Source organism: Corvus kubaryi, unplaced genomic scaffold (assembly GCF_017639235.1).
Source record: "Corvus kubaryi isolate FWS band 111438036 unplaced genomic scaffold, C.kubaryi_AGA036_p1.0 137, whole genome shotgun sequence".
Lineage (NCBI taxonomy): Eukaryota > Metazoa > Chordata > Aves > Passeriformes > Corvidae > Corvus > Corvus kubaryi.
Window position 1 is genome coordinate 13,000,172 of NW_024580671.1, and position 27,640 is coordinate 13,027,811.

At 37.5% G+C, this 27,640-nt stretch overlaps 1 protein-coding gene across 6 annotated transcripts in view; it reads left to right on the forward strand.

The window, feature by feature from the left end:
• Positions 1 to 6: 6 nt before the first annotated feature.
• SCAF11 (SR-related CTD associated factor 11) overlaps positions 7 to 27,640 on the forward strand; it is a 47,440-nt gene continuing 19,806 nt past the window's right edge. The window contains exons 1-5 of one of the 6 annotated variants that reach the window (XM_042017912.1): positions 346 to 944; positions 1,938 to 2,116; positions 15,723 to 15,798; positions 16,638 to 16,792; positions 25,851 to 25,928. In XM_042017912.1, coding sequence (XP_041873846.1) covers positions 2,033 to 2,116; positions 15,723 to 15,798; positions 16,638 to 16,792; positions 25,851 to 25,928 — 393 coding nt within the window. In that variant the 5' untranslated portion in view covers positions 346 to 944; positions 1,938 to 2,032. Of the gene's footprint in view, positions 81 to 345; positions 945 to 1,937; positions 2,117 to 6,142; positions 6,168 to 15,722; positions 15,799 to 16,637; positions 16,793 to 25,850; positions 25,929 to 27,640 lie in introns of those variants that run through there. The other 5 variants (XM_042017915.1, XM_042017913.1, XM_042017916.1 and 2 more) reach the window with 5 other exon arrangements.

Sequence of the window (27,640 nt, forward strand, 5' to 3'; positions counted from 1 at the left end):
GGAGGGGGCGCGGGCACCCGGACCCGGAGCTGCCGCTGCCTGCGGGGCAGAGACTGCGCCAGGGGACGTCGCGGCGCCAGGTGAGCACCGGCGGTTGGCGCCGGCCGCCTCCCTCGGGAATTTCCGCACGGCGAGGGGAAGTGCTCGGGGCCGCGGGCCGGGGCCGGGGCCGGGCGCTGGCGGGCCGGGAGGGGAGGGCAGGCGGGAAAGGTCGCAGTCCCGCCTCGGCCGGGGCCTTCGCCCCCGCGCGGAGCCCGCCGGGCTGGGGCGCTCCCGCCGCTCCGCCGGGCTGGGGCGGAGTTTGCTGCCGGCTCCGGCCGCGTTTTCCCCCCTTCCCTCCCCTCCCCTCCCCGCCTCTCCTTGCCGCCCGCGTCGTGGCGCCGATCGGTAGCCCGGCCGGGCCCGGTGCTGACGCTCGGTCGCCGCGGCGAGAGACGCGGGTCCGGCTCCCGGTGCCCGCTGGCCCCCCTGGGGCGAGAAGGGAAACAAAGCGGGACGGCCGGGACGATCCGCCGCCCCCCTCCGTGCCGAAAGCTTTTGTGGAGCCGCACCGGGAGGAGCAGCAGCCCTGCCCAGTGACCCGTGAGCGGGGCTGAACAAAGATACGGCCCGCGGAGCACCGCCGTCCCTTTGCTCCCGGCGGGGCGGGCGCACGACCGGCTGCCTGGAGCTGTAAACACCGGCGGCTTTTGCTGGAGGAGCAGCTTCTGGACTTACCGGGGACCTTAGAGTTGTGGGGGAAGTTGCTCGGACAGGCTCAGCTCAAAGCCCAGCTCTGCTTTTGTGCTGCTGTGGGATCGCGACTGACTTAGACATCAGCAAAGTTGCGCAGGGGAGCGCTGGAGCCTGGAAGCAATTTACCGAGCCAGTGAGATAATCTTCAGTTCTTGTGTTTTATGGTACATGGTGTCCCAGTTTCTTTTTTTTTTTTTTTTTCCCCTTTGGTGAGTATTAAAGAATATTATTAGCCTGAGCCCCAAATGTAACTCATCTTTGACAATCCATCTCCACGTTTATAACTTCAAAACAAACCAGTATTGTTAGGACTAAAACTGGTCCCCACCCTCTCACGATGTTTTCATCTTAGGCTATTAATTAATTTAAAATTTTTAGGAAGAACGAGATAATAGGGAGAAAGGCCAGGTAGTTACTGTGTGTTTAGTATCAGTAACTAGGTGTTGTTGGCAGAGTCATGTATTTAAAATGTCAAGAGATGGTTAAGGCTATGCCCATCTAAGTAATACTTATATAATGGATTGGAATGTCCCTGATTATTGAACAGCTATTTTAAGTTTGTAATTTTATAGCTTCAGTAACCTTAAAGGGAAATCTAGCTAACTGAGTGTCCAGTGTTAAGTTTGTAGATGACTAATATGTTGGGGACTTTTGATTTTCTTTCAGTGGATCATAGTTTTAAGTGAAGTATAATCTAACTTAAATATATATAGGTATTCAGACCCTTACACGTGGGAGAGTCATTTTGTCATGATTTCATTTGATCTTAGCGGAAATAAGTAGTAGGCTTCTTAAATGAAATGACAGAGTGACAAAAAATTTGTTGCTATTCGGTTGATTATATGTGATAATCCCTGTCTCTTCTTCTTTAACTGGAAAAGCTGTATTTAGAAACTCACAGTATTAAAATGGATAGCATCCTCTTCAGTGACATTGAAAAATACTTGGAAATGATCCCAAATACTTTTTCAAATGTTTCCTTTAGCATTTCTAGGAATACAGTGTTTGATTTTGTGATTTCCTTAAATAAGATGAGACATACTGGAGGTGGGGAAGGCTGCTTAGACTTTTAGTCAGAATATTAAATCTTTTGAAGGTTTCTTTTCAACAGTTTACATTTGTTGATGTGTGAACTTTCAGAGTGACAAATTACACAAATAAGAAATGTATCCATTTTCTTTCATGTTTCACTGATCTTAAAGTCTGCTTTGCAATGAGCAGAGCAGACAACAGCTTTATGGCCTGAGGATGCATCAGTGTGAGGAAATATCTCTCTTCCAAATGGTCATGGAAGAGAATGTTTTTTCTGACCTTCTTGAATAGCAGTCCTGGGTTGACTGGTTCACCTCGTATTCAGATTACCTTTGGAAACACCTTTCAGGTGAGTGTTTTGGCCATGATTTTATGGTTCTCCATCACAGTATGTGAAGGTTGTTGTGCTTGACCCAACAGGCAGTTATAAGTTTATCTTATTCTCCGGTTAGTCAGCTATTCCCTTGGAAACATCCAGATGATAAAGAGTTTTTTTGTGCTCTCAGCTGGCTGTAGTTTAATGCAGTTGTTGCATGGCTTCTAGCCCCTGGTTTTATAAAACTTATAGGTGATTCTGCTCATCATACATGATGGTTCATCTCAGGTTACAAACATCTATTGGTTTTTGGTTTTATGCTGTTAGAGGGATTCTTTGCAGAATCTTCTCAGTCTTCCACTGTCCTGAGTACTAAAAAAAACCTATGCAAAAACTTTAAATTACTGAGGTTTGCTTTATACAGTAATCAAAGGGTAACTTGTCTTTCAAATAATGATGTATTTAAACATACTTTATATTAATAGGGGTGAAAAAACCACTGCTGGTAAAAGTTCGATAGGCTGGCTTGCCATACCTACACCAAAATTCTTGAAGCCTGGCTTTCTGTCAGTCCACTGTTCATATTTTCTTTGCCAACAGTCTAAGGTGAGGGAGGAAAGTTGTCCTTCCAGTTAATACCTATAAAAACATGCAGAGCAATTCCTCATGATGGCTAAACTGACTATTCGGTGCTTTCAAGCATTGTTACCAGGTTTTCTGAATGAATGCTGAAATTATTATGGTTAAATCAGCTAAACCCTTTAAGGCTGAAATAGATTTTATAAATCTTGACATTGCCCAATCTTTCTACCTTTTTTTTTTTTTTAATTACAAGTGGAGATTCAGTGTTTAAGCATCCTCTGTACTCATAAACTCCAGAGATCTCTAAGTGCATATGCTTTGGAGCACTTCAAAACAAGGGCTAATTCATGGCTTTTCAGCATCATAGACACATTTTGTTTCATCTGTATGTACTAGTCCACCTTGCCCTGAAAGGCAGTGAGCTTGATTGGAGAGGATCTGTGTGCGGTGATATTGTATCTATCTTCCTTACTTGTTTAATCTCTTTTTCACCCAACTGGTGAGGATAGGGATACAATTTGCAAGAAAGTTGCTTATTTTGATACCCTGAACTACTTGATTTTGTCGTGCAGGAAAGTAGCTACAGTCATGAAATAGCAAAGGGAGGGCTGCAGCTGCTGGGAGATGGAAGGTGAATGTGCCTCTACCTTTCTGTTCCCTACAGCTGCAGCTCTGCTGTCTCAAACAGCTGTTTGTCACCTCTGCATCTGGCTCTGGTGGAGCACCAAAGGCATGAAGGTGATGCCTTGGAAGGGCTCTCAAAGGTTGAATGTGCATAATGTGTACTTAAGTACCACTCACCACATTCAACAAGTAGTTTTTCTCTGTTGGGAGCTTTAAAAAAGAAAAAAAATCGAAAGAGGAAGCTGGCTCTTCTTGAAAGGTTTAACTTTCCTATGTCCTTCTTTCGCAGTGCATCAACTTTCCTAAAGACTTTCAGTTGGAGAAACAAATTCTATATAAATAAATGTGGAAGTTGTAACTTCTAAACTGGGGAAATTGTTAGCTGACTTGACAAAAGTATGATCAAAATACTGCATTTAATTTATTCAGGAAACAAATACATATACACACATCTGTGTAGGCACTGTACATCTATGTCTTACATTTGTGTATATTGTGCTAAGATGAGTATTTTCACCTATTTATTTTTTATTAGCAAGTTACGCTGTCTCACAAATTTATTTTGATGAAACAGTAGTATTGCTCTTTCTTTTTTTCCTCCATGAGAGCACAGAATTGGAATTTTAACTCAAAAGTTCTCTGTCATAGCAAAAATGAAGAAGTAACTTTTTAATTTTATGGTTCTGTGATTGATGGTATTTCTTAGCTTTCTGAGATTTTTCAGATTTTGCATGTGTGTATAAATATATATATATATAAGAATACATAGAATTGGGAAGTAGAACTATGTCTTCCAGTAGCTGTTTTCTAAAGCCTAATAGTGTGGTAAATTGCAGTATCTGATCATTTTTTTAATAGACACTAATAATAATGTCTGTCTTAATGCATTTTTTAATTTAAGGATTGGTGAGCTCCTGCTAAAATGCAATGGGGTGAAAGTACTGCTTAACTGTGATCTGCCATCACAGGTACTATCTGTGAGTAAACATGAGTGATGCATTTAGTGATATTTGAAACTTTTCCAAGCTAGTACGAAATTGCTTGGAAATGTCAGTTGAGTTAGCCCTTGTTGTCTCTCTACTTACTACCTGGCTTTTGTTAGACTGCCAGCAGTAATAAAGAATGTGAAATTCCATGTGATCAGTGTCTGATAGAAGTCTTCATCTATGTCCATATCATTAAATAGCAGCACAGGCCAAAACTGGAGCAATGTAAACTTGTGCTTTTCTTGCTATGCCACAGGAGAGATGGAGACACTTACATGAGAATGAGTTGAACTGATATTAAAAATTTGGATGCTAAGGTAGAATCTTAAGGTAGCTGTGTGTTCTTAATTGGTCTGCTCGCTATTCAAAGTGATAACTTCAGTAATTCTGGACATTGGAGCAGCAATGAAATTCTCCTCTGCTTTCTATATAGCTACTGAATAAGCACTTTCTATATGCAGTTTTGCTTTTTGTTGAATCTTCTTAGTTTATCAGTTCTTAGGTAAGAGGTAGTGACCATTGTGGATAGATGGGTGTAACAAAAAGTAATTGGAAGTCCTACGAAACAGTTGGAGAAAATCAATCTGTTAGGGCTACCTTGAGCTTGTTGGAGTTTGGTTTAGAGATGTTACCAAATAAAGATACCTATAGTGATGAAAGTAAAGTATATTCTTCTCTTTAAACCTATACAATTGTATTTTTTAAAATACAGGTTCATCATCCCAAGCAAGAAAGGAACCTTATGCAAGTCTTGGATAAGTTATTGAGTTCCAGTGGTTATTTTGTGGTTGTTACTCTGGCAAGAAACTCTGAATGACAGTGGAGTTCATCATTGTAAAGAGCTTCTAGTGTTGTTGACATGGAAAGTTTAAGTTCTGTTTGAAGGTTTGCAGTGACATAGAATAATTAATTATAACAAAGTCTGTGTTGGTTATTTAAGAATTCACAGTAAAGTACTGTTGTGTTGTAGATAATTTCTTGATGCCGCGTATATGGTGAAGTCAAAAAGGTGATTAGCATGATTTTCTATTAGATTCACTTCACAAATTGAAAGGAAAGGAAGGAAAGATGATGGAGTTCAGGTTGTATTTTCAAGCTCAGATCTGAGGTTACCATCTTGCATTAGTAGTTTGTGTTACCTTTCTTTGCATTGCTGCTTGTGTTAAGAAGACCTTCTCTTACATACCTGTCTTCCATTCCTGGCTGGGGTTTTCTAACTTTATTTTAGCTGTCCTGAAAGTTATTGCTAGTAAAGGCTGTGAAAACAAGATCAAAAGTAATTGAAACTGCTTGTTCCCCACCTATCTACTACTTCTGAAATTATGTCCAATGCGTTGTTATTCTACAGATACTGTAGATTTTGTACAAAATACAGTAATGATGCTTAAAATTAATGTAGTAGTCATAAATCCTTTGCAAACTCTCTTTTTTCACAAATACAGCACTTCTTTTTGTTCAGGTTTTGCAAAAGGTTAGTGTAGCTTTGCAAAAGCTTTTTTGCAAAAGCTTTGACCTGAGCTTATGAAATGCTGTTATTCAAAGCCAGAAGGAGCCTGATGACTGTATTTTTGACACCATAGCTTTCATCTAGTATATATTTTTTTAAAGTATATGCCTCAGAGAGGCAAATTGTACTTTTAAATGGGTATGTTATTTTCTTTCTTTTGTTTGTTTTTGACTCAATGTCTGTATATTTTACATGTAATCTGAATTTTCTTTTTGCAGAAATACAATTTTTTTAAATGATGAACATGTCATATCACTAAACCCTTGATTTGATGCTTCAAATGAAAGAACGGCATGCTTTTAATAGAGGACTCAAGTTCAGGGTATTTTTATCAACCCTGTGTCTATGGTTCTATGCAATCTTCAGTAGTCCATTTTTTTTCCATGTAAGTTAAACTATAAAGTTATAGGGGAGCCTGTGTATTACATAAATTTTTTTTAGAAGAATGTCATTCATTTTGCAATGGTTTAACATTCAGAAGTTTAAAAATATGACTACTATGGTTTAGGTAAAAGAAAAATTAGTGGTAGTTTGTAGTTGTACAATTGCATGCTCTTTCTTCCTTTGCTGCATTCGTCCTTTTTGTCTACACCTCAGGATGCTTTTCTAATCACCTACTACTCTTGTTCTGTTGCCCCATTATTTTTTGCATCTTAAATGTGTTTCTTGCCCCTGAGCTTTTCATTTGAGCTCAGTCTTACTCCATCGGTTTTGCCAATCATTTTTCCTTCCACTGTTAAGAGGTCTTGGCCTTCTCTGCTTCTGTCTTTGCAAGGTCTTCTGGTTCAGCTCCTGCATCCCTGATGGTTAAGTCTGGGTATTTGGGTGTGATTAGGATGGTATTAAGACAAATAAAGATGGTCTTTCTAGTTTCTTTAGCATCAGAGAGATGACTGTAACAAGTCCTGCTGTGTTGCCATAGCACTGGCTGAAGTATGCTCATTCATCTTGTGGGAATGTTGCATGTGCTGTGTAGCAGTGGGATAGGAACTTTAAATTATTTGTGTATGCTAAACACAGACCAAGTTTATTGGGGGAAAAATTAAATGCAATGATTTGGAGAGCTTTATTGACTAAATGCAAACTCTTTCCCCCCAAATCTGTGACATGGCTGTATTTGGAAGGGTTACTTGTGTGAAAAGCATGTTCTTACTCTTTGTGACCTGCTGCCAAATATCTTTGCATGAAAATACTAGTGCTTCCAAGTGGCTAGAAAAAAGTACTTTTAAAAAAACCTCTGTTCTTGGAAATAGCTGAGCCATTTTTGCTGACTTTGGTATGTAATGCTATCCCTTTCAGCTGCAAAAGTATGCATGTGACTAAGAGCCTGAGCAGCAGAAGGCAAGGTCCTGAGTTTATGCTGATTCGATTTAGTTGCTTGAACCATGTGCACCATGACAATAGTACCTAATCCCTAATGAGTTCCTGTTGTTTGTAAATCTCAATTTCACCCAGTTTAGTCACAGACTACTTAGAAGGAACACCTAAGTGCTGAATTGCATGTTTTGCGACAGAATGTTGTGTACACTATATTCTCTTTCATATTTCTTTGTATTATAGCAATTACTACAGTATTTCAGTGTTTTATTACCAGTATATGAAATGATGTGACTTAGCCAGTGGCAAACACATGTTTTTCTGCAGGGGTGGTTGTGGTGTTGTGCTTTTTCTGTTGAGAGTCTTATCATACGCATGCATGCACAGGAGAAACAGCAGCACAGTGCATATTGCCTTCTGTTGAAAATACTGGTTTGGAAAGAAAAATAAGGTGGACTTTTAATTTCTGTGAATACACATTTCAGCACCTTGTATCAGTCTTTAGGTTTTATTCATCCTGTCTTCTGTATAAATGAAGCTGTTTTTTCCCAAGGGACTTAACTACAGCTCCAATGAATGTTTCCTCCTTATGGCTATTGTGAGCCCAGCTGTGTACTTCTGTAAAGATTATGTCTGGGTTAGTCTTATATAATATATAAGATATAGAGCATTTTTGGAAAGCAGTCTTATCAGTGCAGACTTACTGAGGAGCTACCCTGCAAAATTGCCTTAGTTAGGCATGTAGAGAAGCTGTATGGCATTGCCCTCTCTGTTTTTGCATTGTCAAGAGCTGACAGAAGCTTGAGTAACATAGTTTGTCCTCTAGCAGAGTAGAAAGGGTTTTTCTCACAGATTTGAGAAGTGTCACTAGAAAGTCAGCTGGGACACAAGCATGACTTTAAGTTACAGGTTAAACTGATCAGCTGGGAGCATATACTTTGAATCAAATGAAACTGCACTGTGACAACTAACTCCCCTAAGTGCCTTTTTTTTTTGTTTTTATTCTATTCCTTGCTGATTAGCAAGATTAGCTTTATCTAGTTTTTGGTCTGTGAATTGAATTTACTTAAACACAGGGCCATCTTGGTTGTCAGTGGTCACCCTGAAACATACTGATAGTATAGAGGCGCCACTTAGCTATACTTTGGCATGTAATGTCACATGGTCTGAGTTAATCTCACATCTGCTGTCAGATACTGAAAATCCTGTGGGATAATTGATTTACATTGACTTGTGGAGAAATCTGTTGAAGTACACAGTTTACTCTCACCTTTAAAATGAGTTCAGGAGAGATCCTAAAGTTCTGCTATCTATCCTGGTGGAACAAAGTGTTTTATAGTAGACATGCAGAAAGATGAGAAATGAAATTTGCCTCCTGTAGTTAATTACCCATCCGTGCCAGTAAAGTAACTAGTTCAGTACCATACTCAGAACTACTAAATGCTGTGCAAGCTTGTAATCAGTTTTCCTTCACCTCTTCATGAGCTTCCTCAGGAAATGAGGCTCCATCTTGTATGATAGGGTGGTGAGAACTGATGAATATAGGGAAAACCTCTTCAATGTGTTTTTGACTAAGATAATTAATATCTATTTGATGCTTCAGCTGTTTTGGTCAAATGTCATACCTGGAAGTATCGGTTTTTATATGGAATGTCCCAGTAGTTATGTGGATGCTTCTGAGTCTGGGCAAATCGGCCCTTCCATGTGTGTCATCTTTGTGGGGAAGGAGGGGTGATACAACAGCATTCCACAAACGTTGGTGCCTACTGTTGTTTTAGGTTAGTTACTGCTTAAGGATGATTAAATGGCATGCTCTTTTGGATGGTTTCTTCAGATGAGAAGGATGGGATTTGGAATTTTGCTGAAGACTGTTAGCTTTATTACCAGTTAAATTTTTGACTGTCGTTTTGTTACTGCTTGTTTTCCAAGCTAATAGCTCTTCTGTAACCTACGTCCTTATTTTTCTTTGTTACTAGCTAAAAATTAATGAGAGCTAATTACTTGTGGAGGGGAAGGACTTGAAGGTTGGGAGACTGGGAGGCCAGCTGCATGGCTGGGATCCTGATGTTGAATGGATGCTTCTCCCATGCTTGAGTTTCTCAGTACAGAGAGAGATAGGAAGTTCCTTAATAGGTTCCCGTTGGTGATAGTAACTTTGTTGATACCTGTTGGGTAGTAAATCTGTTGCGGTTTAGGTTTCTTACAGCTTTGGTAAGTTTGTACTAAAGAGCGTTATATGGTCTCCATGCTGTTGCTAGAGATATAAACAGCAAAGCGCAAGTTTTGGAATGTAAGTATGTTGCCCTTTTTTTCAAGTTGGTAATCTGTCTAGGTCTGTATTGTAGTGACGCTTTTTGGATAGTGACTTTTCTAAGTAGAGCTAGAACTTGGTTATTCACCCTTAGGCATCTGAATAACTATGATGAGTAAAGTATTCTTCATTTAGTAATTGTAGCATGCTAAAGCAACTTGGGGATCATCATAAGTTGTCAAGGCACAGATACGTGAAGTGGTACTGCTGACATTGCTAGGTTGCCTTTTTATACAGTAAACAGAAGTGTTTTGCTTGCTAAACTCTGGAGTTCAATCTTATTTGTAGCAGCACTTCAACACCCAACATTCTGTAAAAGAACTGGTGTCTCCCACAGTTTATAGAATATTCTCAAATATGTGAGGTCTTCTTAAATGGTGTGTCTTACTACTCTTATGTTTTGCCTAAGTCTTGCAGGTGCTCTTTTGTTAAACTTCATTGAGGAACACTGCCTATTCCACTGTTTTAAAAAGAGAGGATCTGTACTGCAGGTTTTGAGACAGTTTATAAGCATTATGTACAGGAAGGAGATTACCTTGTGTGTGTGTCCACTGTAAGGTTCTAAGTATTCCTTAAAACGCTTGACTTTCTGGATGGTCAGACAGGTTACTAAATGATAATCACTGCATCTGAGTCACTGCAGCAGTTCTCAAGCACATTTTGATGGAGTTGTGCCTGCCTTCCCTGCTAAGGAGGCAGTTACGGTGTTGTCCTGTCCAGTGCTGACTGGACACGAGTGTTGAGTGTTTGCAGCTGCTCTTCACGTTGTTATTGTTGAGTAGGCCACAAAAATGAAAGCATTGATTCTAGCAGGGGCATAGCTGTAGCCACAGCATCTGCAATTGAAATGTACATGTCAGTGTCTTGCTGCTAGATTGTGAAAAAAGAAATCCTGAGGAAAATATCCACTGTGTTGCTTTGGGTAGGGTGGGTTTTTTTGGGTTCTTTTATGTAGGGAAGGGAAAGAGCAACAGACAGCAGTGTACTGTTTAGTATGGTATAGTTCTAGCCATTTGGCTTTGGTAGTTTTCTCCTGTGACTTTACCTTGCATTTTCATGGACCTGGCAGCAAATCTAGGTACTGCTGTATCCTTGAAGGGGGTGCAGTTTGACAACAAAGTCCGAGCTGTTCTTGCACCTCACCACTGCCAAAAGGGGCAGTGCCCTTTTTATGTGTTCCCTCCCTCATTCTGTCTCTTGCAATGTCTTTGGACACCTGTGGCACTTCGTGAGTCTGCTCACCATCACTAGGGGTGAGAAACATAGCTGCTCCTTTTGGTGGGAGCAGGCTCTTAGACTAGCTCAGCTCTCTTGGGTAATTGCATCCTTAGAGGGTCTGGAAAGAGTCTTTAAATCAGCAGTGTCTCCTTGCCTGAATAGCAATGATTCTTTCCAAGACACTGGATCTACATGAATAGGCTTAAACCACCTATAGAAAAAGATTTCTCTCTTTATTCCCCAAGGCTTAGCACTGTTCTTTTCCTTCTCTTTGTTGGTTCTATTGCATTTGATTTGGGAATGCAGACAAGGTGCAATTTGAGCTTACAGAGTAAAGATCCTCTTTAAAAGCCTGCTTTTGAGTGTCACCGTTGGTTCTACTCTCAGTAATGTGCTGGGGCAAGAGATTTTACTGCACAAAGGAGACAATCCAGGATAAGTGCTTCCAGATTCTCAGTGTAGCCCTCATTTATTGAAGGGCAAACAGCATTACTCAACTGTCACTTGAAGCAAGTCTACCTTCCAGGCTCTTCTGACAAATCAGAAGTTTTTCCAAATAAAAAATAAAACAACTGTGAAGGTTCTTGATGTACTTTGACAAATACCCAGTAGTGTGGGTTTTTTTCTATTCTTTTTCTTGGTGTATGTGTTGTGTTAGACATAGTGATACAAGTAGGTCAAAAGCTCTTCAAATATTTAACTGCAATTGCAAATTATAAGTGTTTTCTCAGCTCATCTCTTAGACAGCACAGAAGTTCTGGCAAAATGTTTCAAAATTCTTATCAGCAGCTGGACATTTTACCAGTAATGGTCCAGAGATTATGATGAGCCCATATGAGGAACTTCAGTGGATACATGTTCTGTCATTAACTACTAAAACTGCAATAACAAAACCCAAAACCAACAAAAATCTGTTTTTGTGAATGTGACTAGTTGTTGAGACCTGTTTTCTTTAAAAACACATTTGCTGAAGGAGCAGCTTAAACCTCGTTCCCAGGTTTCTTAATGACCATGAAAATGCATAGGGAGAAACAGAGTCCTACCTATTACTGCCCAAATTTTTGATGGGAGTAAAAGGTGTTATTGTTGTTCATTAAACACATAAACTCCCTGTACTAAATATATGTCTGGCTGTTGTTTCACAATTGAAACTGATTGTTTCTTGAGTTATTAAAAAATCAAACCACAACTAAGAGTCCCCCACATCCTTTTTAAAATAAAATGTTTTTAATAGAAACAGAACAGTCAAAATAAGTTGCTACTCATTAATACTCTGAGTATTAATGCAACATCTATCTAAGAAGCTGAAAGTTCGATTACAAATGTTTTCTGAGTTAAATCTGTTGCAGAAATGAGTAAGCTGTCTTGGACATAATTTTGCACTTTCTCATTGGAGACCATGTTGCGTGTGTTCTTGGTTTCCATCCTTCTTTTCAGTTGAACTGAGGTACTTCTGTGTAGATGAGTCTCTAGACTGTTATTGTGTTGGAGGAAGAGTGTATTTAGTTGTTGCATTTTATTTACAGGGTATAAAGAATACTTGTAAAGACTTTGTCTTGTATTTAGTCAAAAAGGAGGCATGTGCTAATTTCATGTGTCACTTATAATTAGGCTTCTGTAATTTTTTAACCCAATGATCTTTCTATGTCTATTTAATTTTAAGATTTTAACATAATAGATTCATTAAGAAATTCAGAGACATGACTTTGAACAGACCAAGTCTTTTCTTTCCACACAATGAATTAGAGTTGAAATACGTCTGTATTTTTAGATTGTGAGTTGTATGAAGTAGTTTTTGTGAGTCACACTTGTACTTTTGTGATATAGGAAATAGTTTAGTGTGTGCATGGCACTTAGTCTGCTTTATGGAGTTGTTGAAGTACTTCATGAATCTGTGTTCCTCAAATGGACAGTGACAAATCTATTACCACAATATACAGTCAACTCTCTAAGCACTTTTGTTGGCAGATGCATTCCTTGAAAACAAGAACAGGAATTTAATTTCCTTGGAAGAATAGCCCGGAAACTTAAACATTTAATTATTTTAAGAGAACAGGGAGATGGGGTAGTGTTGTGTACCTGTGCTAATGTCTCTGGTCACCGTTCTCAATTTAATATACTAGAATACCCTTGTCTTTATCTCAAATATTAAATAAATTAAGATATTTCTCTTAGAAAGTAATTCCATTGAGAATGTACAAGCACCAGGAAAGTACCATCTCAGCTGTAATGCTATGCTGTCTTTAGGCATTTTTAGGAAGCATTGCATCTGTAGAATTTGGAGAGGGGTGACTTTTTTTTATTGTCAGCATGAACATAGTATAGTGCTTGTCGCTGTCTTGTCACATTTTGGGACAAATAAGTATTCTGTTTTCTATGCTGTCTGCTCTTTCTAAACCACCAGGTTCTCTTTTCCTAACTCTGCTCTTAATTTTATAAATTTAGTAACAGTCCAATGTTAACTCTTCTGCTATTCTAATGCTTGTCATGCCCCTTTTAAAGGAGTGGAGAAAACAGTCTTTCCAAAGTTAATTTGTTAAAGAGTGTGTAAATTTTGATGGTATCTTTTACTTTATTTGTAAATATTTCAGTAGTATTAAATTCCTCTGCTGTGGTGTGTGAAATGCACCGTGAACCTGACAAAGTCGTGCTGTGCAAAGTGATCTGCGAAATGCATTGGCAGCACTCAGCATCTGTTTAAATAATAGGCTTGTGGGAAGAATGGGTTAACACCACATAAATGTTTTCAGTTGCTGCACATCTTGGATTTCCTGATATTCTGTCAGAATTTTAGGATCTCTGGTTTTCTGATTATTGGAAGTGTGTCAGAGTTTCTGGGATGTCTGTCTAGAAAGAGTACAATGGAGTAAAAGGTTACTTTTTCTGAGGAAAAACAAACCTGAAGAGCTTCTGTGTTCTAAAATCTGCTTTAGTGAATTCAAGACCTCTATTATAATAAGTGTGAACTCAAAAACTGCTCCTTAATTTGGTATCTAGATTGTGTCTATTGAAATAATTTTCTGTGGATGTATGCAGAGTACAGAATTCTTGATCTTGTCTTGAAACTGACTCAGCTATAAGGTGTCCTGGGACTTGTAGGGTTGAGAGATGTTTGAGTACAGCTTGTGGAATTTTCTGCTTCTGTAAAGCATTGCTGAGGTTTTAAGATGTAGAGGAGAGGGGATGTTCCTATGTTTTATGTATAAAAGCATCTGTACCACACACTACTGCATAATTTACACTTTCTGGGGCCAAAGCCACTTGTGCAAATCAGAGTAAAAGCAACAGACCACAATCTCCTAAATTCAAATATGGTTTTGGTGTTCTTACCTGCCCTAATTTTGTGCAGATTTTGCTTGTTGAAGGCATTAAATTTTAAAGGAGCAAGTTGGCTTTGGCTGGATTTCCTTTTGCTTAGTTTGCAAAAGGTGGAGGTCGGGGCAGTGGTTGTTCTGCCAGCAGAACTTGCATGTAGCTTACAGCATTGGCTGCAATTCGGTCTGTGTTATTATTAGTGCTGGTAACCAGCCTGATGCCATGTATCCTAATGATACCTTTTGAAGTAATTTTTGATATAAAAATGCAATAGTGTAGGGGGAAAATCCCTTAAAGCTAGGCTTTTCTTTCCTTGTCCCTTCGCATTCCCCTACCGTCAGTTGGACTGATTCCTGTGTTCCCTTTGGGGAATTAAAAAGTAATTTCTAATAGGAATATTGAAGCTGTTTTGAATTCTAATTGCAGATTTTTAATTAGTTTCACAGTTTTGACCATTTCTTTAGCAAACTGTCTGTGTTTTGAGACTCTCAGATCTGAGTCCTGATTTCTTGGATTGCCTAAGAAAATGAGAAGCATGTGTGATGGGAATGTGCAGCACAGTTGCTTTTCTCAGTGTAAAGAAATGATCATTAAGACACTTCCTGCTGCCAAGATGAAGCAATAAAGACTTGATCAGAAAAAAGTTTGGGGAAGCAAATTCTGTCTCTCCCTCTTCTGGATGTCTTGGTGGTAACATATTGCAGTTTCTAAGTGAAAGAGGAGGAAGTTTAGTTGAGGAGTGTGATTGTGGCATTTTCAGTTGTCCCACTGCTTTGTCTAGCAAAGGTGCTGAAGTGTGAGAGTAGACCTCAGTTGGTTTGCTTCAGGTTTGAATGCTTAAGTGGCAGATCTTGGTAATCTCAGATTTTTTCTATCTCTTCTGAAGTTTTAATTTGTCCTTTTAAATACTAATAATTTTTAAAGCTTCATATAGTTTTGAAGAAACCTGTTGTTCCCTCTAGGGCTTGGGTTGGAGCTTTAGGTGTGTACAACATCTCTGCTGTGACTACAGGAGTTTGAAACGCAGGAGATTCAGTCCTTGGCATAGATACTCTTTTTTTAATGTGTGTTTCATTCTACACGTATTAAATAAGCCTCCAAAGAACATATCCTTGCTATTTCTTATGCAAGGAAAAATTCTTTCAACCTTTACGATGTGGATCACTAGGATGTACTTTTTCTGTGATACCTCCTTTGCAAAGCAGTTTGAAAGTGCACCCCCATTTATGATACTCATCTGCACCTGTGCTTGTCACCTGTCCCTTTTTTGATACAAATTTCTCTGCATTTTTTACTGAGTGCAAATAGTTTGAATTATTTCTTTCTTTTGTCATACAAATATAAGCAGCTTTCATTGTTCTCACTTTCCACTACTATGGTGACTCTAGGTTTGTAAAGCAACCAAGTCTTCTGGTGCTTATGCATTTAAAGTTTGTTGCTTCAGCCATTTGCATAGGGCAGTTTGCAGGTGTTAGTTACTGCAGGTTTGCATGGAAACTTTGCAATACATTTAATTTTTACAAATAAAAGCACCAGCGGTTGTCTTAAAACACTGCAAAAACTTTGCATCCGTTGAACCAAAGCAAATTTTGAAATTGGAAACATGAGTTGCTAGATTAGCAATAATGATACTTATAAATTGCAAACAGACTGTAAGTGATCTCTTAACTTCTAATATCATGCATTTCTACTCTACATAGTTATAGTGAAATGGAGAATACTCATTAATTTTTTTATTTTCAAGTTGCAATCTAAATGAACTGCTTCTGTGTTTTCCAGACTACATTTTGTAAGATGAAGAACAGAAAGCAATGTATTCAAGATAGTGAGGATCAAACGCATGAAGGCATGGAAGGTAAAGTTTGTGTGTGTGAAAATACTGAAGCATATTATTCAGGTCCAAGCTGTGGAGGTCTGATTTTTTTCATTTGTTCTCTCAATTAGTATGCAGCTTGTTTTGAAAGAAGTTGTGTAAACATAACCTCTATCTCATAACATTTGACTTTGGCCGGTGAGGTCCCCAAATAATTTCCTGTCTCTTCTCTTGTTTTCACTTGTTAACTTCTAGTAGCAAAACAAAAATGTTGATAGCAATTGCTATTCAGAGAAAATTATTAATTCAGAGTAAAATTTCTTGAAGAAGAGTTCATACATTTTTGTATTCTGAAAACACTTTCTAACTCTAACAAAATTGGGAGTATTCTTTATTTAATGTACATCATTAGGTAAATATTTGAAGATATTCAGATTAAGATAATTCTAAGAAAAACTAAAGTAAAGGTAGATCATGTGTATAGAAGATAATGAATATACAATGTGATGGTGTAATTTGTGTCATGGAGGGAGTGCAAATACAGAAGGAGAAAGGAGAGTAATGTCTAAATGACTACATAACCAATAGGAAACACTGATGCCTGCTTTATTGAAATATCCCTGTAATTAACTTCCCTTTGTTTTAATGGCAAATACTAGTACAATAGTCTATGAAATAAGTTGCATAGCTTTTTTCACCTGAAACACAATTTTCTGTAGTTACAAGTAAGTTGAATTCAAGTTTTCAGGTCTAATGCAGCCAAGAAGCTGGCCAGAGAAGCACTTGAAAATGTATCTTCGTACTTCTTTCTTATTCAAATCTAGAAGGACTTTGTTTCAAAAACTGTCAAAACTTCTAAGTGTCAGTGTTAATAATACCAGGTGAAGAAAACGAGGAAAGCTGTTCCTGTTCTACTTTATTGTATGATGGCAACACATGCCCCATCTGTCTGAACTGCCTTCTAGAACAAGAGATTGGGTTTCCTGAGAGCTGCAGTCATATCTTCTGCATGACTTGTATTCTTAAATGGGCTGAGGTAAGACTGAGCACCAAGGTGTGTGTTTATTTTTCAGTGAAATCTATTACATCTGATACCTACAGATATTTTTAAAGAAAGTTACAGATTTTGGCTTCGCACGGAAGTGTTCAATGACCAATTTGTAAATAGATTTTGGAAAACTTTCTTCTTAATGTGATAAAGTATTTTGTGTTTTCTTTCACTAGACAATCTTACTCTAGTAACTTAATGGTTACTAGAGATTAGGGATAAGTAAACAGATTGGTGTTGGAAGATCAGACAGTATTACGTATATGCTATAATATTGCATTGTTATTAGCTTAATCTTACTTTGTGATAGCCCTTAGGCTGTTTGTCATAGTGTCAGCTCAGGGCTGGTACCAATATGTATTCATGTTAGTCTACAAAATGAGTGATACAACCTTCGTTTTCTAACTGTAAAGAGAATTCAGCTAAGAGCTTTACTGCTGGTCTGAGAAAAAATTCATTTTAATGATGGCTGTTGTTTGTTTTATGTCGATAACTTTGTAGATAGTTCTGGAACCTTAAAGTAAAATGACTTGTTGAACAAATCCTTGGCGACCTTGTCCTATTTAGCCCCTTTTCCCTCACCTATGTCATGCAATCATTGCATTAAGTCTGTGTCTATACCTTTCCTGTAACTTTCAATTATCAGTATAAACCACCAAATTAATATTGCTTTGTACTGGGATGAGTGGGGGTTGCTGCCTTTTGTCCCGCTTCTGTGCACTTGAATTAGTTTCTCATTTTAGTGAGACCACTGTTTGATTTCTTTGCATTATCATTCTTTTGAAGTAAACGATGATTTTGGTTGCAGTATTCCCTTTAGAAGGTTGTTATCACTTGTAAGTATGTATATATGCAATATGCTTATTCTTGCCATATTTTTAACTTAATTTTTGTGCTTTTTATTACTGAAGGCCAATGGTAACACAATTTTCTGAAGAATTTGTATGAAATTCAGAGCATTAAAGAAAGTTTATTACATGAAAGTTGGTTTAGATTTACAAACCAGATAATAAACAAAGTTTCCTGTTGCCAGATTTTCTGTTTTGCATTTGATTCATTGGAGCAATTTTATTTGTAAGGAAGAGGAAATTCTCACCTGCAATTTTACCCTGAGTGACTTAGCTGGTTGCTATAATGACAGCTGAAAAGCATTAAAGTGACATTCACAGGGAAGCAGTACAGTATATTTATTGGCTTGCTGCTGGATTTGAGTTTGTTCACATTGTCTAACAGATGCTTTTAAGCCCAATGAGGAAGAGAAATTTTCTTGTTCTAAAGGGGCAGATGAATGATATGACATTTTTCTTGTCACGTCAATTTTATTTTTTGTGGTCTGAAGTGCTGTTCAAATAGAATAAAAGCAACTTCTCTTAAGAGTTGACAGGTAAAGTAGATGCAATTCCATAAAAAAAGATGTTTGGGGTGTTTCTAAAGCTACATAAGGCTGCTGCTGCTGCTTTTCATTAGTGACATCAGATAGGTAAAACCAGCCAGACTTCCTTTCCTGGAAAGGCCTGTTGAGTTGATGGAACTCCACTGCCTAATCTAGTAGTTTTAATTAAAAGTAAAGTGGCAAAAGAAGTGTTGAAAAGTGGGTGACGGTTCAGAGGCTTCAGCTGTGAGAAGCAGACGTTTTATAGATTGGAATGATAGAAACATATTATAAGCATGTCAGCATTTAAAACATGCTGATGCCATGTGCTTTTTGCCTGTTACTAATATTTAGTATCTGAATGTGTCCTTTTTTGAGAAGTGTTGCATAAGGGTTAGCTTTCTTTGGTTCTTGGTTGATCATAACCATAATTTAAGTCATTCTGAGTAATGAAGATGTAAAAAAGATATAAAAATTAGCTGCTGTTAAAAAAATGTACTGCCTAATTCTGGCTAAAGATTGAGTATTTTTTTGGAGTATTAACAAATTGTTTTTAGAAATGGTGTTTACGTCTTTAAGTGCTGGAGAAAAACAAAATTGAGGATAAAATTATTGAATGAAATCTTAAAAAAAAAGAAGACTAGACTAATATTCACATTATTTGACTTGTTCTTTTGTGTATCTTCAGTTGTGTTCCATACACTTAGAGGCTTTGTCAGCAGTCTATCTTCAAGCTGGATATTTCCTTTGTTTTTCTGTGTTGCATCTGGACTTCAAAATATAACAGGAGAAACGACTTCTTTAAACTGTTGTTTTCAAATTGTATGTAATCATTGCTCTCCTTAGAGTTTATGGCTAACTGTGTAGACTCCAGTCAAAACCAAGGTAGTTTAGGCAGAGGGTGAGAGTTTTAGTGTTCTTCTTCCTCTTCAATCTACAGGCGATTTTCAACATTGCAGCTTCAGTCAAGTGTCATGTACCAGCAGGTCTTCTGTCTGAGAGCAGCAGCCATAACACTTTGAACATCTTGCTTTTTAAGAAGTGAGAGAGAGAATATAGATTTTAAAAAAGCACTTAAAAGCAATATATAAAAATTGCCTTTAATCCAAAGGCTAAAGAGGGCTAGGAAACTTGCCATGGAACAGGTCTAATACATTAGATCCTGTTGGCTAAATCTGAACATTTAGTTTCAGAATTAAGTAGCTTTACAGTTGAGTCAGTGCTGTATTTTCTTTCCCTTTGAATAAAGGTGTCTTAACTCCTAAAAGAAAATTAAGGGGCAGACCAAGAATCCCCACAAGGGTTAATCTTCAGAGTAACTTTCTAATATGTCCCTTGAATTGTTCTGCTCTCTTTGGCTGTATTAATTGTGGCATTTGAGAGCATTGCTATGCACAAAATTCTGTTGCTTGTGCTGTTAAACTCTTCTGTACTATTATATTGTCAACTTGTATGCCTTTGGCCACACTAATCAGTGCTCTCCCAGTCATTGCTGGGCAGCACTGGGCTGGCAGACTGCTGGGGGCTGTTTTCAGCAGGCACATGAAGATTAACATAAATGTCTGTCATCCTGTGCCAGCTGTCAACCACTTCTGTAAACCAGCATGGTGTAATTTACTAATGAAGACTTTCAAGCTTGAGGCTTTGTATTTCAGTGAGTCTGTGCTGGAAGAGCATAAAAAGTAAAAGGTGCTAAATCTGGAGCTGAGGTTACTGGACATACCCTTCAGTGGGAATGTTGGAAGGACAGTGTAAATGAAGGGTTGCTTTCAGTATAAAGAACGTCTATGTGATAACATTATTCTGGCCACATTAAAAAAAAAAGGGGCAAGGTGTAGCCAACAACAAAAATCCCCTGTCCAGAGTTTTCGAGCACCATCAGTGATGTTGTGTTACACCAAAGGAAGCAATTACGTTAGTGTGTTTCTGTTGTCTGTAATACTATTAGTATATTAAAACTAGTTGGGTAAAAATGAATTTTTAAACCTTTTTTTCTGATAAACTTGTGTTTTGTATTTTCATTGGTAAGCACATGTTTTAGTTTATAATAATTGGTTCTGAAAGCATTTAAGTAAAACTGATGCAAAGAAAAAGTTAACTAGGTTTCTGTGGCAAACATGCACAAAGTTAACACCACCTCAGCTAAGAAACTGCTTTAGCAGCAGTAGTATCTTGCCTGTATGCATTAGAGAAAAATCTCTACCTTTTTTTTCTATTCTATTCAAAGAAAACAATCTTGGCAACAATAAATATTTACTTCACTGTAGGCTTTTAAACTTCCTTTCTGTTCTTCAGAGTACTAGTAAATGTACCAGAGATTTCTATCTCTGTCCTTCTATTAATTCCTCTTATGAGCCATCATGAGAGAAGAGTGTTAAAAGATTCAGTGTGTTGTCTGCATTATGACAATGTTTGTGTAACAGACATTGATTTCAGTGACCCTCACCTACCAAGGTTATTTATCTCATAAATAAGATAATGGTCCTGGTTTCCCTCATTAATTTTTCCTCATCTGGAGAATTTGAAAGTGGAGTATGTATAGTCATAAATTCTCCAAAGCATTGGGGCACATTCATGTAGGGCCCTGTACAGGATCTGTGGCTGACTAAATAAAACTAAGCAGTTGGCACGAAGAGCTGTCTTGCATTATGTTTCTAGTGGATGTTCTTAGGTGTTTTTGTTCGTAGCTTTTGATGTTCAGTTCTTAGAGTAGTCATTGCCTTTGTGTTCATTCAAAGTTTGGATCACTGAGTATGTGGAGTATGCTACTGCACATGTATATTGTTCTGAGGGTAAGGAGAGTTACCTGTATGATAACTGGGATTCTTAATGTGTATTCTTTCTGATTTGGATTCCTTTCTAAAAGATATAGGAACAAATCAGCTTATGTGGCAACGATCTCTGCAGTGATCTGCAGTACAGAGCACTGTGGGCAAGATGAAGATGACACTAATGAACCAAACATAGATTGTGTTCAAAGAAACACAACCTAAAACCCCAAAAATAATAGTGGGAAAAACCTTATTGTTCAAGTGTACCCAAAATGATCTATACATAGACAGTTCATCTGATAACTGACGTTCAGAAAAACTGTATTAATCAAATTGTTTCAGAAAGTGTAGATTTTAGATACCTTTTTGCAAATTACATGTTTGCTTTGTAGTATACAGTTGTTCTTGGCTATTTCTCTGCTGAAGCAGGGGGGTTGGGCAAGATGACCTTAAGAGGTCTCTTCCATCATCAACCACTTTGTGATTTTGCAAGTACATTCACGTAGCAACTTATGAATGTTAATGCTGTTTAAGTGAAGTGCAAAAGTCTGAGTGGTTTTTGTTTTACTCCGGTTGTTCCAATAATGTCTATACAATGGAACTTAATTTGTCAACACTTTATGGCAATTCTGTATTGGAATTTAAGAGCTAGCCTACTGTGTCATGTAGGTAGAGAGAAGAGAGCTGTTTAGATTTGTAACTAAGTAGTCTGCTGATTCAATGTTAAAACTCTAATTTCTCTTCTTTTGCACTCTGTATTGTTACTATCCATCAGTGATTTTTCCCCCCCAAAAATACTCTTGTCAGAAATAGTGCTTTCCTAAAGCATAACTATAAAACCTTTAAATGTACTTGCTTTTTAAAAGTAGACTGAAAAAAAAAAGTAATCGTAAGTTTTTATATGCTTTTAGAAAACAGTGCATTTTCTGATGTCTGCCTACTTTCACCAAAATGTGGAGAGGATTTTTCTCACTACATGTGGTGTAATGGTCTCCCTGTTCACTGAAGCTGGAGGTGGAATTGTGGGCTTTTTACTGCACTGTTATTACAAGATGAAGTAAAATATATGGACACTACTTTAACTCAGGTTTAAGCCTGAATTTAATTATGAGAATCTGGTATTATTTGTGTTTAATGGGTTATCTAAGAGTGTAGGATCATGTTTCTTTTTGCATCATCTTTTCAATACAAAATTTGGAGAACAGACTTTATTATGAGCTACTTGAAGAAAAAAAAAATTGGGGGAGGGCTTTACTGCAGCAACTTGAATTCTGTACTTGCATCTTGTTACTACTTGTTATGAAATCTCATAACATGGAACTTGATGAGATGCGGATATCTGTCAAAGTTATTTTATCAGCCAGATATGTTTTGGGGTTAGCTTGCACCTATTTATATAGCTTTCTGAAAATTCCTAGCTGGAATATAGTAACTGCTTCAGCCTTTTGCCTACCTCACTTTGTTCAAAAGCTGTTTGAAGTGATGCAGTTAAAGTAGGGGACAATTGCTCCTTGAGTTTAGAGATCAGAGTTTTGTGTCACTCTAGCAGTTACAGGAATATAGAAATTAAGTTATGTCTGTGGAGCTAAAGTAAGATTTTTCTAGAGAGTCATAAAAACCAAATAAAATACAATAAATTTTCTTTTTTTTGAAATTTGAAAACCAAACACATTGCTCCTGAATAACTTTTCAGGGCTTGCAGATTTTTGTGAATGCTTACGTATTTTATGAAGTGAATTCTTCAGATATCACAGGATGAATGAAAGAATGAATCACTGTGGAGTTATCAGATTTAACATGAAAACTCTCAATAGTTTCACGTGGTGAATAAAACAATCAAAGACATTTTAAAGTGTGCTGAGCTACTAGTCTGTGTTTTTCCAAGGAAAGAACTGTTGGGAAGCAAAGCAGGTCACTAATACCAGAAGTGAGGTTCTAATGTTATTGATGATTACAATAAATACTGCATGTTCTGATTTTTAAAGCTATGCTAAAGGAAGATATTGTATGAATCTGTGGTTCTTCTAAGGTTGTGACATATTTCACATACCTTCTCCCTTGTGTACAATAAAAGTGGTAGCTGCTCCTCAGACTTGTTCCATCTCGGCATCTTCTTTCTTGTTTTAAATGTTTTTCAACAAAAAGTACGGTGTATGTTCACTATTACTTACAAGGCTCCCTGAACAGAAACCTCAGAAGTGTGGGATTACTAACCTGCCTTTGATGAAAGAGGACTCAACACCTTTGCTACTGAACCATGTTCTCAAAAAAGATGAGAGATGAGTTAAAGGCCATCACTCCTCATAATTGCTTCTTGTAGTGAATGTTGACTTTTTTTTTTACTTTTTTTAACTTTAGTCCTTTGTGTAACACAAAAAACTTGTCTTGCTGTTGGGAAAGGGGACAGGGGAAGTTTGGGGGTTTTTCTTCCATTTTAAAGGTTTGTTTTATTTGTTAGCAGACAGGTGAGAGCTGATGCATGTTTAGACAGAAGTAACCTCTAGTTTCCCCTGGGGTACCAAGCAATTGTACTTCACCTGGGGCTGGGGGTGTACATGCAAATGTCCTGAGTTTACTAGAATTTCTCTTGTGATAATGTTGTCAGCTTACAGAAAATGCTAAGGCTACGAAAAGCAACTGAGTAGGAGTGGAAAGAGCATCTGCTGTTTCTGAACATATCTGAACCTAATGGTAGTTTTTGACTCTTCCAGTATGTTTTCCTCCCTCTCTACTACTGTGTATAATTGTATTAAGTTGTTAAACATTTGTCCAGAAGAACTGAATATTGAACATCTTTCTAGTGGAGCAAAAACACTTGTTATTTGGATTGCTGCTAGTAACACTTAGTATTCTATGATACTTTATTACAATGAGTTAATGTAACTTACAGTGACTTAAACTTGGGAAGATAACTTGACATTCATGTGTAAATTTAATGTAGGAAGGGACTGTACTCGATAAACATTTCAGCTAAGGTAGATCGTGAAACAAGAATAAAAATGGCTAAGAAAAATAACTTCATCCTACATTTTACAATCTGGTATATCTAAGAATGAAACTATGTACCTTGAAGTTTGCAGTGGATTCAGAAGCTAGAGTGCATTACATGCTGTCAAATATCCTGATGGAACATTGCACTACTGTGCTACTGTGGGTTAGCTTACCTTGACTGCGGGACAAAAACTGTCTTCATGATCTGAGTCCTTAGGGAGCTGGCTTAATTACCCAATATGCATTTCTTATCTGGGGCCATGACACTGCAGAGAACAACGGTATTCCCCAAAAGAGGAAGTTTTTAGTTAGGATAAAATACCAGAGCATCAAAGGGTAGGTAATGGCTTTAACTTACATTCTTGTTCAACAGCTTGTTCCTGAAACTACCCCTGGGTTTTTTTTTTTTTGGTTAGTTGTTGGGTTTGGTTTGTTTTTGTTTTTGTTTTTTTTTTTAAATCAGTCTAATTTGGTTTTATCTACTTCAGTTGAAATCAGAAGCTCAGAAACTTCCTGAATACTCAGTGTTTGGGGGTTGGTAGGCAAAAAAGAAGTTGAGTACTCTTTGAAATTGAGAAAAGAACAGAATTAACTGGAAAATTAGAAGCCCCAATGAAAAGACAAGAATGAAGTTCACAACTGAATTTTGGGGCAGAGTTCATATGCAGGTTTTTCATAGCTGCTTATGTAGTTCTAGTACTGCATCTTGCTTGCTACAGATCTGTAGCTCTCTAAAGTGCAGAAATTACATGCCTCTTCAGGGCATGCAATTCATATACTGGGTCTTGTTCAGTGAGTGAATTAGGGCTGGAGGCTGGGTGTGTGTTTTGGTTTTTTATTTTGTTTTACAAATGTTGAACTGAGCCTTGGAAGGCCAATGGAATTAAGGTGTGTGTGGAGGGTGTAATAATGACAAAACCCCCAAACCAAACAAAGAACCATGCCCCCACAGCAAACACGTCTGGAATTAAAAGGAATAAAGAGTTCTCTCACAGCAAAAGTTAATATCCAGTGTGGATTTTTCTTAAAGCTGATTCATTTCATGATCCACTTGAGTGGAGCTTCAGTTGAAGTTCCCATTTCCACGGTGAATAACGCGTTATTTTTCTCTGTGTTTGTGTTTTATCTGATGTAGTGCAGCCTCAATAAGATGGCATTTAGGTGATCAGGGAAAACCAATAAATTGCTATTCCCATCAAACAGTAGGGTAAAATAGCCTTCAGTTTCCTTTTCTTGAAAATTGATTTGTAAAACTTTAGATGTGTTACATGCAGAAGTCTGTTGTCTCCACTGACTACAATAGAAGAGATGTGCTATAGTCAAATAGATTAGCAAGGTGAGGAAGGTGTTGCCCTGTTTACTTTTTGGCCATACCAGTTTTATGTTTTGGGGGCTACACAGCCCAACACACTTTCTGTCGGAAATGAAATTAAGAAATTGTATGTTAGAACAATACGAAATGTAGAGGACATTTGCATATTGTCATGCTTTTAGTGTTTTATCAGCATTAATCTTACATTGAAGCCAAAGCAGTGTACCAGCTACTATGAGAAGATTAACTCTATTCCAGCCAAAATCAAGACATATATTGGTATAAATCAATTACCTAAAAGGGATTAAAAAAAAAGAAAATATAGACAACTTGATGAAAAATGCTTTAAATGCTTTTCCTTTTTTAAACACAACTTCTGAGTTACATTCTTGTTTCCTTTAGATTTTTCCTGAAAGAGCAATCTGCTTATATGAAACAAAATACTGAGTGTATGGATAATGTGTCCAAGTGCATTCTTACTGTGAACAAGTTGGGGTTTTGTGTGCTTCTGTAAGCTACTATAACAGCGAATAAAGTATAGAAAATTAGGGCTTCTCTTAGCTCTTTACCAAGTTTGTAATAAGAAAAATAATTTTTCAGACACAGGCTTCATGTCCCATTGATCGCAGACCATTTCAAGCAGTGTGCAGGCTGGATGCATTAGATAAGCAGATAAAGGTACGTTCCAGACTTATTTTCTTAAATAACTTCAGTTGTAGGAACATCTAAGTTATGCTGCAACCTTCAATAGAAGGTCTGTTGTGTTAAATAAGCTTTCCTAACAAAGTAATTACTGCTTTAATGTTTCTGTTACATATTTGAAGCTAGAAATTATTCTTAATTATTTTTGTAAAGCAAATATTTACCATGGTAATAATAACCATAAAACTTCTGTTCCTACTTTCTAGTATCTTTGAGCTTTCATGATATATCCAAGAACAGAAGTATAGTAACTGGTCTCAAAGTGTTTTTTAAACTAGGTTTTCTAAACAACTGCTATACCAATTATCATGCAATATTGCCTTTTTTTTTTAGCTGAGGTGAATCATCTTTGTTCACAGCCTACAATTCCCAGGCAAAAATACATGAAGGCAAGAGGAATCAATTAATGTTAAGCATTGTTCAACCCAAATCTCTGAATTTTTTTCAGCTTTCAATTCTTCAGAAAAATTCTGACATGGAGAGTAGTTTATCAAGTAGGAAAAAAACTCTTCTGATAGATGATCTTAAAAATGTATATAGAAAGATGTTGATGATTCTGTGTGAGATTTGGAAATTTTGTGATCAAATTATGCTTATAAATAGTTCATAAGCTGCTGGTTTTTCACTTTGTAACATTTAGAAAACAGGCTTCCACTACTCATTTCTTGTACTTCTTGAGGCCCAGGCAGTCACTTGTGAAGGAGCCATGCTGGCAACCACAGATACTTCCTTCTCATAGAAAACTGTGCTTGTGTATTTTGTCGTCTTTATTTCTGGAGAATCAAGGAAGCAGTTGAAACAGTATAAACTGAAATTTACATTTGGTAGAGTGTAAAGGCTGTATCAAAACACAGTTTGAAAGGTTGTCTGTTCATAGAACTGCAGTGTAAACCGGTGGGCAGAGAACAATGTCCCACTCTGAAAAAGAGCCACTGGAGCAGTAGGGATAGAGGGAATGTGTACCAAGATACGCAGACACAGTGGTCAGCATCATCACTGGTGCTATCAGGAGACTGGCAGCTTTCTCTTTGTGATATTCAGAATTAGAATGCTAATCCGTTAACGGGTTGCATAAAAAGCCAAGTTCAGGCATGAGGAAATACAAAATTTCTACTACAAACAATTCTAGTGTAGCCATTGAAGCAACTTCATAGGGTGAAACAATAGTTGTATTGCTCTCAGTGTTTTTGAGATGTGGAAAAAACTCAGTGTTGTATAAAATACATAAGTTATTTTACTCTAGAGCAAAATTAGGTGTGTTTTAGTTATGAGAAAGCGTGTTAAGTTGAGTGGTAGTTCAGCATTTTCCCTAGGTGAACCTTGTGTATTCTGAACAACCAACTTAGTTTTAAAAAACTTAAGCTTATAGATTCTTAATGGAAACTAGTGTGTAGCCCTGAGACATTTGCGATGGCAGTCTGAATGATCAGGGCTTTTTTGGTCTTGTGAACTTAGTATGCATCTCAGACATTGTCAATAACAAACCAAAGTATAGGTTTTTTCTATTTTATGAAAAATGAATGAAAAAAAAATCTACGAACTGTGAAGTCAAAGAAGTAAGATTTGAAATGTTTTCTAGTCCTTCTGTTTGAGCTTAATTTCTGTATAGACCTTAAGAGACTTTGCATGAATTTAAAGTCCATGTGTCATGAGATTCTAGATTGGATTGACTCTATTTTACAATACAG